This window comes from Pelecanus crispus, chromosome 15 (genome assembly GCF_030463565.1).
Source record: "Pelecanus crispus isolate bPelCri1 chromosome 15, bPelCri1.pri, whole genome shotgun sequence".
Classification (NCBI taxonomy): domain Eukaryota; kingdom Metazoa; phylum Chordata; class Aves; order Pelecaniformes; family Pelecanidae; genus Pelecanus; species Pelecanus crispus.
Window position 1 is genome coordinate 8,057,785 of NC_134657.1, and position 11,430 is coordinate 8,069,214.

At 41.9% G+C, this 11,430-nt stretch overlaps 1 protein-coding gene across 1 annotated transcript in view; it reads right to left on the reverse strand.

Annotated features, from left to right (window-relative positions):
• The window catches only part of CFAP74 (cilia and flagella associated protein 74), a 48,109-nt gene extending 44,844 nt beyond the window's left edge, over nucleotides 1-3,265 (reverse strand). The window contains exons 1-3 of the mRNA XM_075721598.1: nucleotides 3,151-3,265; nucleotides 1,926-2,016; nucleotides 417-563 (exon numbers count right to left, since the gene is read on the reverse strand). Coding sequence (XP_075577713.1) covers nucleotides 417-563; nucleotides 1,926-2,016; nucleotides 3,151-3,265 — 353 coding nt within the window. The remainder of the gene's footprint in view (nucleotides 1-416; nucleotides 564-1,925; nucleotides 2,017-3,150) is intronic.
• Between the last annotated feature and the right edge of the window lie 8,165 nt (nucleotides 3,266-11,430).

Genomic DNA, 11,430 nt, shown 5'->3' on the forward strand with positions numbered 1-11,430 from the left:
ACCACTCATAGCAGGTGCTTATCTTAAAATACGTAACTTCACCAGCTCTAGTGTACCATTTCCACCACCGTTAAGAAAGTGTTTACAATGAATTTTCTACTTGATGTTTGTTCAACTGACTGTTGAACCAGCAGGATTGTGCAGACATCACTGAAAGGAATTAGCATCTAATTCTCCCAGACCAAACACCTCTTCTTTAACATTCATTATTATATTTCATTTTTTCAAGTATGTAATTAATTTTTATCCTTAATTCTTCACAAAAGTTTGGGGATCTATTGAATATATTGAACAACTGTGTGCATCATGCAACTTTCATGAAAAAATTCTATAAACTCCAATATTTATAACAGATACAATATCCCAGTATTTGATGGTGATTTATGCTGATGAATTCTGTTCACTTAAACACTGACCTGGCTTTTTGGACCACAAGTTCCTTTTCTTTGGCTATGTCGTCGAGCTCTTTCAGGGTCCTCTGTAAGGTTAATGTGTAAATTCTATCTGTATACTTCATAGCCTGAATGTTATTAATGTCGCCCAAATAGTGTCCCAAGCTTTCCCTTTGAATTGAAACACACAATTAGCAATGAAAACATAATGAGAAATTGAGAAGTGACATGAAGTTTGTACGTCATCCACTTAGGCATTTGTGGGTTAATTGTTTTCTGTTTTATTCTAGCAGAACTGTTACAAATATGACCAGTATAAACAAGAAAAAAAGTTAACATAATCTGTACAAGAAGTTTACATGCATGTACTTAAGGCAGTATTTTTAGACTAGGATATCTAGTGCTGAACATTCATCCCCACGTTTAGTGCATTAATGGTATGTCTTTGTTTTGAAATGTCTGCGGCTCCTCTTGACTATACCTAGGGTTTGCAAATTCTAGTTTTCCTGAACAACAGTTCAAAGCTTTAAAAGGAACATTCTAAACTAGTTGAAAACATATTATATACAGCTGATCAGTTTGTGGGGTGAGCTAATCCCTCTTATCATTTTGGTCTGCTTAAATATAGAGCAAGAAGAGGTCTGAAGGTTTGGGGGGGGGGGGGAGGTTTGTTTGTTTTAAATCATTTAGGTGTATTCTGAGTTTCTCTGTTGATAATGGTAATGCTGGCATAAGCATATGTGCTATGCAACTTCCCACATACATATATTAATAAATGTTATTTGAGCTTTTCATCATGCCTTATAACCCTATGCCAGGTCATTCCAGGGCAGAGATTAACAGTCTTGTCAAAGTAAGCCAAACTGTGCTTTGATCTTTGTGAAAAGAGCAGCAACTACTTAAGGCGACATTCAAACCACCAAATTCCTTTTCAAGCATGACCTCTGTTAACATGTAAATTTATTTCTTCAGGAATAAATCCACTGTACCACCTGCTTGTAAAATCAGTGTAGTACTAATCTATCATTATACCACTTCTGTGCTAATTGACTTTAAACAGTGGTACAAAATTCTGCATCTATTAAGAAAAACTTACAGCCCAACACCGATATTCTTCGGCAGACAAATTTCTCTTTTTCCAACAGCTCCTGATGTTCTACAAGTACAGAGGGATACAAACACAGCACTACATGTTATTACAGAGGGCTGGCTGGGTCGTAGAAGTGTAAATTGGTTAGTGTAACGCTCCTTCCAGGAGAGCCAATTAGCCTACATTAATGTAGTGCAACCATTGTGCTATATGCACACACCTACAACAGCTTCAGATTAAAGTGTCCAGAGTCTGTCTTTATCTTACTCAGCTCATCATTTTAGCAGTAGTAACTAATTTAATTTATTTTTTGTGAAAGGTCTATATTGCCTATGACTCATTTGACAAAAAAATGCATAGTTGGATTAACCAAACCTTCTCTTGAAAAGGTAACACTATAAAGGAAATTACTGTTAGACCTGGTAACAAAGCAAGTTATTTACATGCTAGAATCAGATTTGTCTCGAACTCCTTCAGAAGCATCCTTGTTTCCCATCTTGCCACCACCAGCCAACTCTTCTTCAAGCTTGTATTCTAACAGATATTAAAACAACAGTTTAGTAGAGACTTTGAACTTCAAAATGCAAAGCTCTAGTACACTCGCTGTCAAGCCAAAATGTGGAGAATCAGAGATGACATTTTATAGCATCACTGTAGCATATATAAAAAAAAATTCACATGGCAAAACACATGGGACTACTATTGCAAACCAAACTAGGAAAACACTCTCTGCCTTCATTATGGAAGTGTCACCAGCAATCCAATGTATGTGGAAAAAAACCTGACCAACCAAAAAAAAAACCCCAAACCACCACAGGGCAGGTGGGGAGGCTAACGTATTGACAGGTTTTGGTCAATGGTTTAATTTGTTTATCTTACACTACCTTATCCTACTGTACTGTGAAGATAAATATTTTTGTTAAGTATTTACGTAATTAAGAAAATGACAATGAGAAAAGAACAGCCTAAGAACTCCTTTTAACGTAAAGATCAGTATTCGGCACTACACCATACATGATAATCCATAAAATGGCAGGTATGTTGCCTCACATAATATACTGAAACATGCTTTTGGGCACAATTAGAAAAAATAGCTGCCTATTAAGAGGTATCTGGTGCCAGTTTAGATGTGCTCGGGTATCCCACGTGTTCATAGAGTTGAACCTGCAGAAGACCTATGCCATGGGTTAGCTCAGTTGGTTAGAGCATGGTGCTAACAACGCCAAGTTCACAGGTTCAATCCCTGCTCACTGCAGGGGGGTTGGGCTCGATGATCTCTCAAGGTCCCTTCCAACCCAAAGCATTCTATGATTCTATGATTCTAGAGCCAGATGAGAGAGTCTAGAGCACTTCAAGTGGCACTAGATGCCAATATATGAGTAACTGAATCAAGTCCATACAGTCAAATATTACATTTTTACCATCAATAACTCCGAATCAAAATGCCTTACAGAGGTAAAAAGTAGAGAGTTTACTGCTACAGAAATAAAGGGTCAGATTTGGATTAGTTACAGCTGTGTAGTGTAACGCTAGAGAACACCTGCTGGAATCATTGCATTTACCTGGAATATCGTTCAGCCCTAAAACTGTACTGTTCCCATCTACTGAACTAGAAGACACATTAATGCTAGGTTTTTGTGAGTTACCAAAACAATTCATCCTTTTCACCTTCCCCATGTTCTTCCACATTAAAGAACTGACCAGCTTCATCTTCCTCTTCCAGAAATGGTAGAAGAGATTTTTGCTCTTCTTCCTTACTGTAACTGATCTCATTATCTTCCATACTGATAGTTCTTTCAAAATGACCAGGCTAAGAAAGAGAAGAGCACACATTTTACATAATCGCCAAGAACTTGCAACAGTGCTGACTGTATCTTGAGATGAATTACTCGCATTCAGTCAATACTTAACACATGTGAAATAACTGGATACAATCAAGCACCTTTGTACTAGTCACACATTTTAAGTATCAACTTTAATAAGTTTCTTATAGAAAAGGAAGGACACTGCCATTCTTTTTTTTCTAATAGCCATCAGTTCAGTAGTAAAACAGACCTTCTGAATGTATTTTATCCCCTTAGGCAACCACTTTACCCAGAATGATTAGGAAACAACTCCAGCAAACACTACTTGTTCTTGCATCTCATACAGTTCTCCGATGTTAAGTAAACTGTTCTCAAAAGTTGATACAATTTATTAGAATCCAGTAAATTCTGTATGTCATCTAGAATGAGTTATTATCACGTGGCTGAGCATTTCATCAAGTTCTAACTCATACAGAGACTTGTACATATGATTAATTTTAATGAAGGCAGTGGCTCAGCTTTGAGCGCATGTATGTAAATAGTTTTGCAGAACTCAAAAACATAAACTAGAATAGAGTATCTATTTTCCCTAGCTAAGGAACAGAGAAAATACACCACAGAATTTGAAGTACAGAACAGACTAACTAACTAGACTAACGCTCCTATTACACTAAGGTGACAAGAACCACCTTAAAAGTAAGAATTCCTACGCTGGGCTATAGTTGATTTAGGGCCTTTAGCGGCACTAAAAGGTAAGACAAACGTAAATGGAGCTGCCAGCGCCCCAGCGATAGCGCCAACATGTCGTGCCAAGCCGCTGCGCTGTCAGGCAGCGCGGCTCCAAGGCAGCGGAGCTTTGGGCAGCCTAGGCCGCAAGCCGCAGCACGGCCCAAGGCCCGCAGGCCCTGTGAGGCGATGGCAAGCCGGGCAGCCAAAGCCCCGCCGCTCCCAGGACCCCTCACGTTACAGAGCACCGTGCCACAAGCGCGGGCTCGACGCGGGGGTCACGGTGCAGGGCACGGCCGCCCGCCTCAGGGCCGGCAGCGGGGCCGCGGCCGAAGCGCCCGCACCGGAGCGCCTGCGGCCACCGCCGCCCGAGGGGTCGGCGGGGCAGGGGCCGGCGGGGCAGGGGCCGATCCGGCGGCCCGCTACCGACCGGTCCCCACTCACGGGCGCCACGACACCTCCCTCGGGCAGGGCAGGGCAGGGCAGGGCAGGGCAGGGCAGGGCAGGGCAGGGCAGGGCAGGGCAGGGCAGGGCAGGGCAGGGCAGGGCAGGGCAGGGCAGGGCAGGGCAGGGCAGGGCGGCGGGGCCGTTCCCGCACCCCCGCAGGCCGCGGCCCCCCCCCAGCCTCACCGCCTCCCACCTGCGCGCCTGCGCCCGTTGAATCCGCTGCCACGGCAACGGAGCAAACCACCGCGGTGGCGCGGCAGGGGCGCCGGGGAGAGTCCGGCCTCCCCCCCTCCCCCGGAGCCGCTGAAGGCGGCCGGCGCTGCTCGCGGTGCCCCCCCCCCCCCCCGCGGGGTGGTGCGTGCCGGCGCGAGGGGCGCGCGGCGCGCAGGGCCCCGCAGCTCGGGTGGCGCCGCGGCCTTTGCCCCCGCGCGAGCGCGCAGGGCCGCGAGGCGGGGCGCACGCGCATGGCTTCCTCCGAGCCACTGAATTACAAGGGTCTGAAACAGCTGAGCGCTTGCTCAGGGCTTTTTGGGTTGTTTTTTTTTTTTCTCCCCTGCTTGACGATTATTTTATTTTTAGTAGTGTAGGCTAAAACATGAACTGCTATGGAGCGCAGCGCCTTTCGGCTTTTGACCGGCCAGGGTTTTTTCAGGCGTTTTTGTGAGTTTTTGGCACGTTCTCTAATACATCTCTAATACATGAGAGGGCGGCTGAGATTTCCAAAGGGTGCACCAACGCCTCCGCGGCGCTGCCGCCTTGGGCGCCGGGCTGCGGCGATTTCGGGGGCTGAAACCTTGCCCGTCGGCTTGCAGCTCAGTATGTATTCTCCGTACGTTTAGGCATTTTAAGCAAGTTGGTGGCGTTACGATTAAAGAAGATCTTTTTAGTGAATTCACGTGACTGCCATGCAGAAGTCATCGTAGAATCAACGACTGGCCGAGTCGTTGGGTTTGAGGCTGGAGCACGCGTATTTTAGAACGCTGAAGACTTTTTGAGTTTCAACCCGGAATGAAGCTGCGTTAAATGTCTTTTCAGAAATAAGCCTGTACTACTCTTGACAATAGCTTCTCGCCATTCGTTACTAATTAAAGGTTATTACAGCAAAAAAATCGTGCGCTGGTCATGCTGCCCGTATAGAACGTCACGTTCCCAATGCTTCCTCTAGCTTCGGCAGAAACGGCACGTTTTGAGGTTCCTTGGACCACTTTAATAGTCATTACAAGTATGCACCAAAGCACTAAATGAAAAAGTATTTAGATGACATTTCAGTAATTTGCATAGTAAAGCTGAATGTCTGTACTCAAAATGTGCCTCAGCTGGAATGCTCTGTTCTTCAGAGGAATCTTCGGAACCTGCGTGTTTGCTCCCGTGCGTTCAGTTCCCAGGTTTTAGCTCTTAATTGGTAATTAACAGGGTTTCCTTTCTATTCTGTTCCATGTATTACCTTGACAAAGTTAAGGAACAGTGCAGTCCTATTCACAGAAAAGCAGATCCTTGTCCCCTGTTCTTGGCACTAGGCCTAAATGACATGCTAGAGACATTCAGCTATGCAAAGTGATTCAGTTATTAAAATACTGGGACATCACTCTTCAAGCGGAGCTCTATACCGAAATACTCACTGATCTGTACACAGAGACGGAAGGCATTCTCGGATCTATTTAATTGAAAATGCTCCGCAATTGTAAGCAATATTTCTGTAATTTTTTATAGTTGCTATGAGAAGGAAGGTCTGATTTTTTGATACCGTGCACATAAGCACATGCTGCTAATCTAAGTATTTATTTCCACTGGCACCCACAGTATAGAGTACGTATTTCTCACAGTGACCAATTCATTGCCCTACGCTTGTGCTATAGGTCCTCATTCTTTAGAAATGTATGGGCATTCTTAGCTCTATAGATGGTGAAATCTTGATTTTATGGTATCTATTCATATTACATAAAAAAAATTACATACAGACATTTGCAGGATTAAAGCTACAAGATGTAGGCTAAAAATATGCAGTGATTAACTGTATAGCTCTCCCTGCAGATCTAGAATAGATGTAACTGTTGTTAACTCTGAGCCTGCCAGTTCTCACACCCCTATAGTCAGGATGTGAAAGATCCAAGCATGTTTTTGCCCTCAAGACAACAGTTGTAAGAACACCTGGTAATATCACTGATTTTCAGTTTCTTGTGATATTTTTATTCCGGGTATTTATTCAGTCCCAGTTTACAACTGTTTGGACAATTTTCATAACAACAACAACTGATAACTGGCGTTTTAGCAGTAAATAAATAGGAGCTGAACGTCTCGGTTTCCTACAAACCCAACCAGCACTTGAGTCAAAAAAGAATAGGTGATTTGTAACTTCGCTGTAAACCGTAATGGATTATAACCACTGCTGCCGCCAGAGACACAGCGTTCAGAGCTGATGAGAAACTGAACTGTTGTTCTGTAGGAAATGTCGATGTGATACTCACTCTGAACTGGAACAAAGTTCAAAGTGCTAATCCAGCTTAGTACAGAAATACCAGATGTTTTGTTATTGCAGTTTTACAACAGCCCCCTTCCAATCAGCGCCGGTCACTTCAGAGCGCACACCACCAGTTACACCTGACTGCAGGATTTGCTGGCCACTGGTCGTGATTTTCTGCCAGGCGAATAATTTGTCACTAGGGCAAGGCAATCTATATTCTTATCCTCCATATAGATGCGAGAAGAGAGAAGATACATGCAGTTTCTCTGAAGATGCTGAATTATGGCTCCCCAGCAAAGTTAGTATCTCCCAATCCACAATTTACGTCTATCAACTTAAAGTCAGTGAATCTATTCCAGCTTTAAGCTCCAGGAGATTTACAAAAAGGCATCGGTTGATGCTACTCTTCTAGATTTTGTAGGCACTGACCACCAGCGACACACCTCTGAGAAACTGGGTAACGGAGTGTGCACGTATAAATTAAAATCCTGCTGGTTTCGTACTGTGAGGTTAAATTTAAAGGCTACTTCAGTACCACCTCATGCTCAATTCGAAACTTAGTAGAACTGGACAGTTCAGTTTGCTATATGGCTACATACTGTGCTTCTACAGGCAGTTGGCATTTCTTTTCTGAACGTTTCCAAGGTGACAGTAGCTCATATATGGAGCTTTCTAGCTTTTAGGCAGGAAGGCATGCCAATAATGGAATCTTAATTTTTGCAGTGTGGTTCACATCAGATTACATAAAACAACTTCTCTGCCCCTATTCTATGATACGGATCAACGTTTGACTGTAAACAATGGCAAAACATTGATAAGCATCTTACCAGTGAGTCACCCTTGCAGATGTAGAAAGAACGAACGAGGGGATTTGCTGTCAGAGCGCTCCACAGAGGAATGACCAGGGCTGGCATCAGCCGGGAGCGCACCACTGAGCGCAACACGTCTGGAGTACGACAGTCATCTCCAGTCCCGCAACCAGCCCCGGCTCGGGGGCACAGTGGGGAATTTCATCCCAAATCTGCTGCACAGAGAAGAGAAAAAGAGGGCAAAGTGGCTGGCCGCACTGTGCTTCATGATTAGCAAAAAAAGCTGTGCAGACTGAGGGAGGAACTGGATGTTCTACAGAGCATTTGGAAACAGATAAAAACTAGATTTCTCAGCCGGTGCTTTAGGTGAAAGGAAAATTAGTGTTGTGGTTATACTGATATTTATTATATACAGACAAATTTGTGTTGGGGCCACGGGACATTCATACAGTGCAAATACAGTACAACCTCTGAAAGGAGCTAAGTATTTCCACCATGCAATTGCTGCTGATATTCCCAAATCTCATTTATAAAAATAGGCACATGTGTGTAATTTATATATCTAGAGACATTTGGTGACGTTGCCACAACAGTCTTCCGCGAGCTGTTTATGTGGAATCGTGGGAGAGTGAAACTAATTATCCATGTGGCACATTTTTGCCTCTAAAAATTATATGTGACAATATGACATCTTTACTTTGCTGGCAGTAAACCCACCTGTCCTGTTTAGAAAATGATCCGTTAAGAATATCAGCTAATGCAGTGCAACTGTAAAATAAATTTAAATAATGTCCTTTTGATACGCTCTGAAAATCCTGAGGTAATAAAGGAGTATGAAAACTTGTTATTTGGCCCCAATCACTGAGCATATTCCTCCTCAATCCCATCAAATCATGCTCTCCAATAAATTATTTTACGGTAGCAGTTACAAAAGTATGGATGACTGTGATCAGGAAAAAGTCACACCTGTTACATGTTCCAGAAGAAAAATACTTGACGGCTTTTGAAATGTGGGTTTCTGGTTTTAATTACAGTAAACTACTACTTCAAAGCTGTGACCTTTGCTTACTACTTGAGAAAGGGTAAATACTTCAAAAATTAGTAATTGTTAATATAGTACTAATAACATCTAATGATTTAATAAGTAATAATGTCTAAATGATATTTACTTGTAAAATTGTCCAGATGTGGGTGGAGCCCATCAACTTTTGATAGGCCGACGTGGTCAGATAATATGGAAATACAGCCCTGGGTATCGCGTTGGTCATTACTACGTTGCTTTGCCAGATCTACTATAGCTTTACGTGTACAGCAGCCAGGATGAAAGTTTGTTCCAAACTCTGTAACTCTGACCTGACATCCTGGTCGTGCTAGAGCATGGCTTAATCCCATGCGGTCTCCCGTGATCCATCTGAGCTCCACATGCAAGGTCACATCACGGGATGGGTATTTTCATAAAAGCTAGTGCCTGCAGCCACATGGATCGAGGAGAAGTAGTAATTTAGTCAAGTGACAAAAAGGCTTAAGAAAAATTTAGTATCACGGGCCATCTTTTTAAGAATATTTGACAGTTCCAAGCCAGTAGCTAAAGGAAAGCTGTAATTATTTTCAAGAGGATTAGATGAGAAAGATTTGGGGAGCTTATTTATTTTGTTTTGTTTTGATGTTTTAATAGCAATTTTAATTGTTTTTTAATCTATCTCTTGAGCAATTTTAATCTGTCATTGACTATAAAGAGTTTGAGATATTCTGCTAGAATTGTAGGCAATTAAACATATTGTTGATCATTATTATTTTATGCCCTCTCTTCCCTTTGGCTAATAGGAATTACTAATTTTGAGTAGAAGTGTCTATATATGTGTGTGTGTATATATATGTAACCACCTAGTTTGCTTAAATATGTATTTGTATGCAGAATCAACTAAAACCAAGGCTAAATGACCTAGCATTTGTCCTTCTTCTATAAAATATAGAGGATATAATTAAGGCCCATACACATCAAATGTAGTCTATTTATCTGAGAGAACTTACACATTTATTTTAGGACTTTGTGGGAATGGTTCTTCGAACATCTCTCTTTCTGAAGTACAGACACAAAGCGGTAGCTAAATCAGTCCTGTAAAAATGAGATTTTGTGAAACCCAGACACTTTTATGGTGGTGATGGAAAACTCCCCGTATATATGTCTTCCATTCATGATGACATTATTAATCTAAATCTATAGTATATGACCTTGATCATTCAAGAATATTTCAGCAATTGGATAAATATCCCTATGCAATGCCCAGTGAAATGAATGGGACAGCTAATTTTTTCCAGGGATAATCAGAATCCTAATAATATACCTCGATTACCGGATTTTTTTCAGAAAAATTATTAAAATCCTGAGGCTAAACATTCCTATCACGATTGCGTTGAAGATTTTGTGGGCAGTCACCTTACTGGTTTTGGCCGTAGAGCTGCTGAAGGAGCAGAGTGGTAGAAGAAGCAAGAAAGAACGAGCTTAATGCATTTAGAGCAATATGTAGGTGATACTCTTCCTCTTTTTCTTTTTTGCAATATCAGAACCACTGACAGGAAACAACTTTTTCACAGGATCAAAGTGAGTAAGTAAGTGCTGAAAGTGTAGTTGTTGTAGAAATGCAATTCTTTCGGTAATGATTCTTTTAGAGGCTTGCTGTTGTATTTTTACTTGTTTTAATGGTCAAATTTGTAGCAACATCTATCCCTTTAGAGCATATGTTGCTGTGATGTACTTACACCGACACACAAATACACACACTCACCCACTTATGTATGTTATACACGTGTAAAATACATATATGCACACACACGTTCCAAATATACAGATTGCCTCATCTGATTTTTGCTATTTTTACAGATGTATGCTGAAGATATAGAAAACTGTCCTTTTTTACTAGTAAATTAGATGACAGCTGTCTACCAGAGACAAACAATACCGAGGAATTCTCGGAGTAGGTACATGGCTCATTGGGACGCCATCCTTGAGAGTAGGAAAAATATGAAAAAATGTCAACTGAAAATATCCTGAAAGGTGTAAATCTGTTCTGTTATACGGAGAGACAAAATCATTCTGTTCTGGATGTCATCCTGTAAATTCTGTTAAGAATATTTTGGTTTCCCTCCTCCAAAAAACCAGTTTTCATGCAACAATCCAACTACTTGAGTTTAAATTTAGGTCTTTTCCTCCTTAGCGTGCATTAGCTGCAGGCATGACCATTGAACTGTGCAGAGGAAGGACAAGGTCAGAAAGAAAATAACCCCCCACGTCATTCTTACACGTTTACGACATACGATCTTACAGGTGTGCGTATGCACGTTCGTGTATGTATTGTGTACGTCTGTACATCTGTTCTCCTGGATCCCACGGGGCTGTTACTCCCCTCACCCACCACCCCTTAGCTGCCATTTGAAATGTTGGTATTAAATAATGCAAAATCAAGCATACGAAAAGATAAATGGAACACTTTACCCCAGGTGCATCCTTTCATTTGATTAAGGTATCTGCACGTTCATTTTTGCTTTATGGTATAATTTCTTTAAAATGTCTCCTTCACAGTGTTTCCTTTGTGGGTTGGTTTTAAAATTGCCATTCTAGATTGAACAGCACCAAAAAGCAGAGGAGGCGGAGGATGAGAGAAGAAAAGAGCGAATATGGAGGAGAAAATCGAGTGTGACC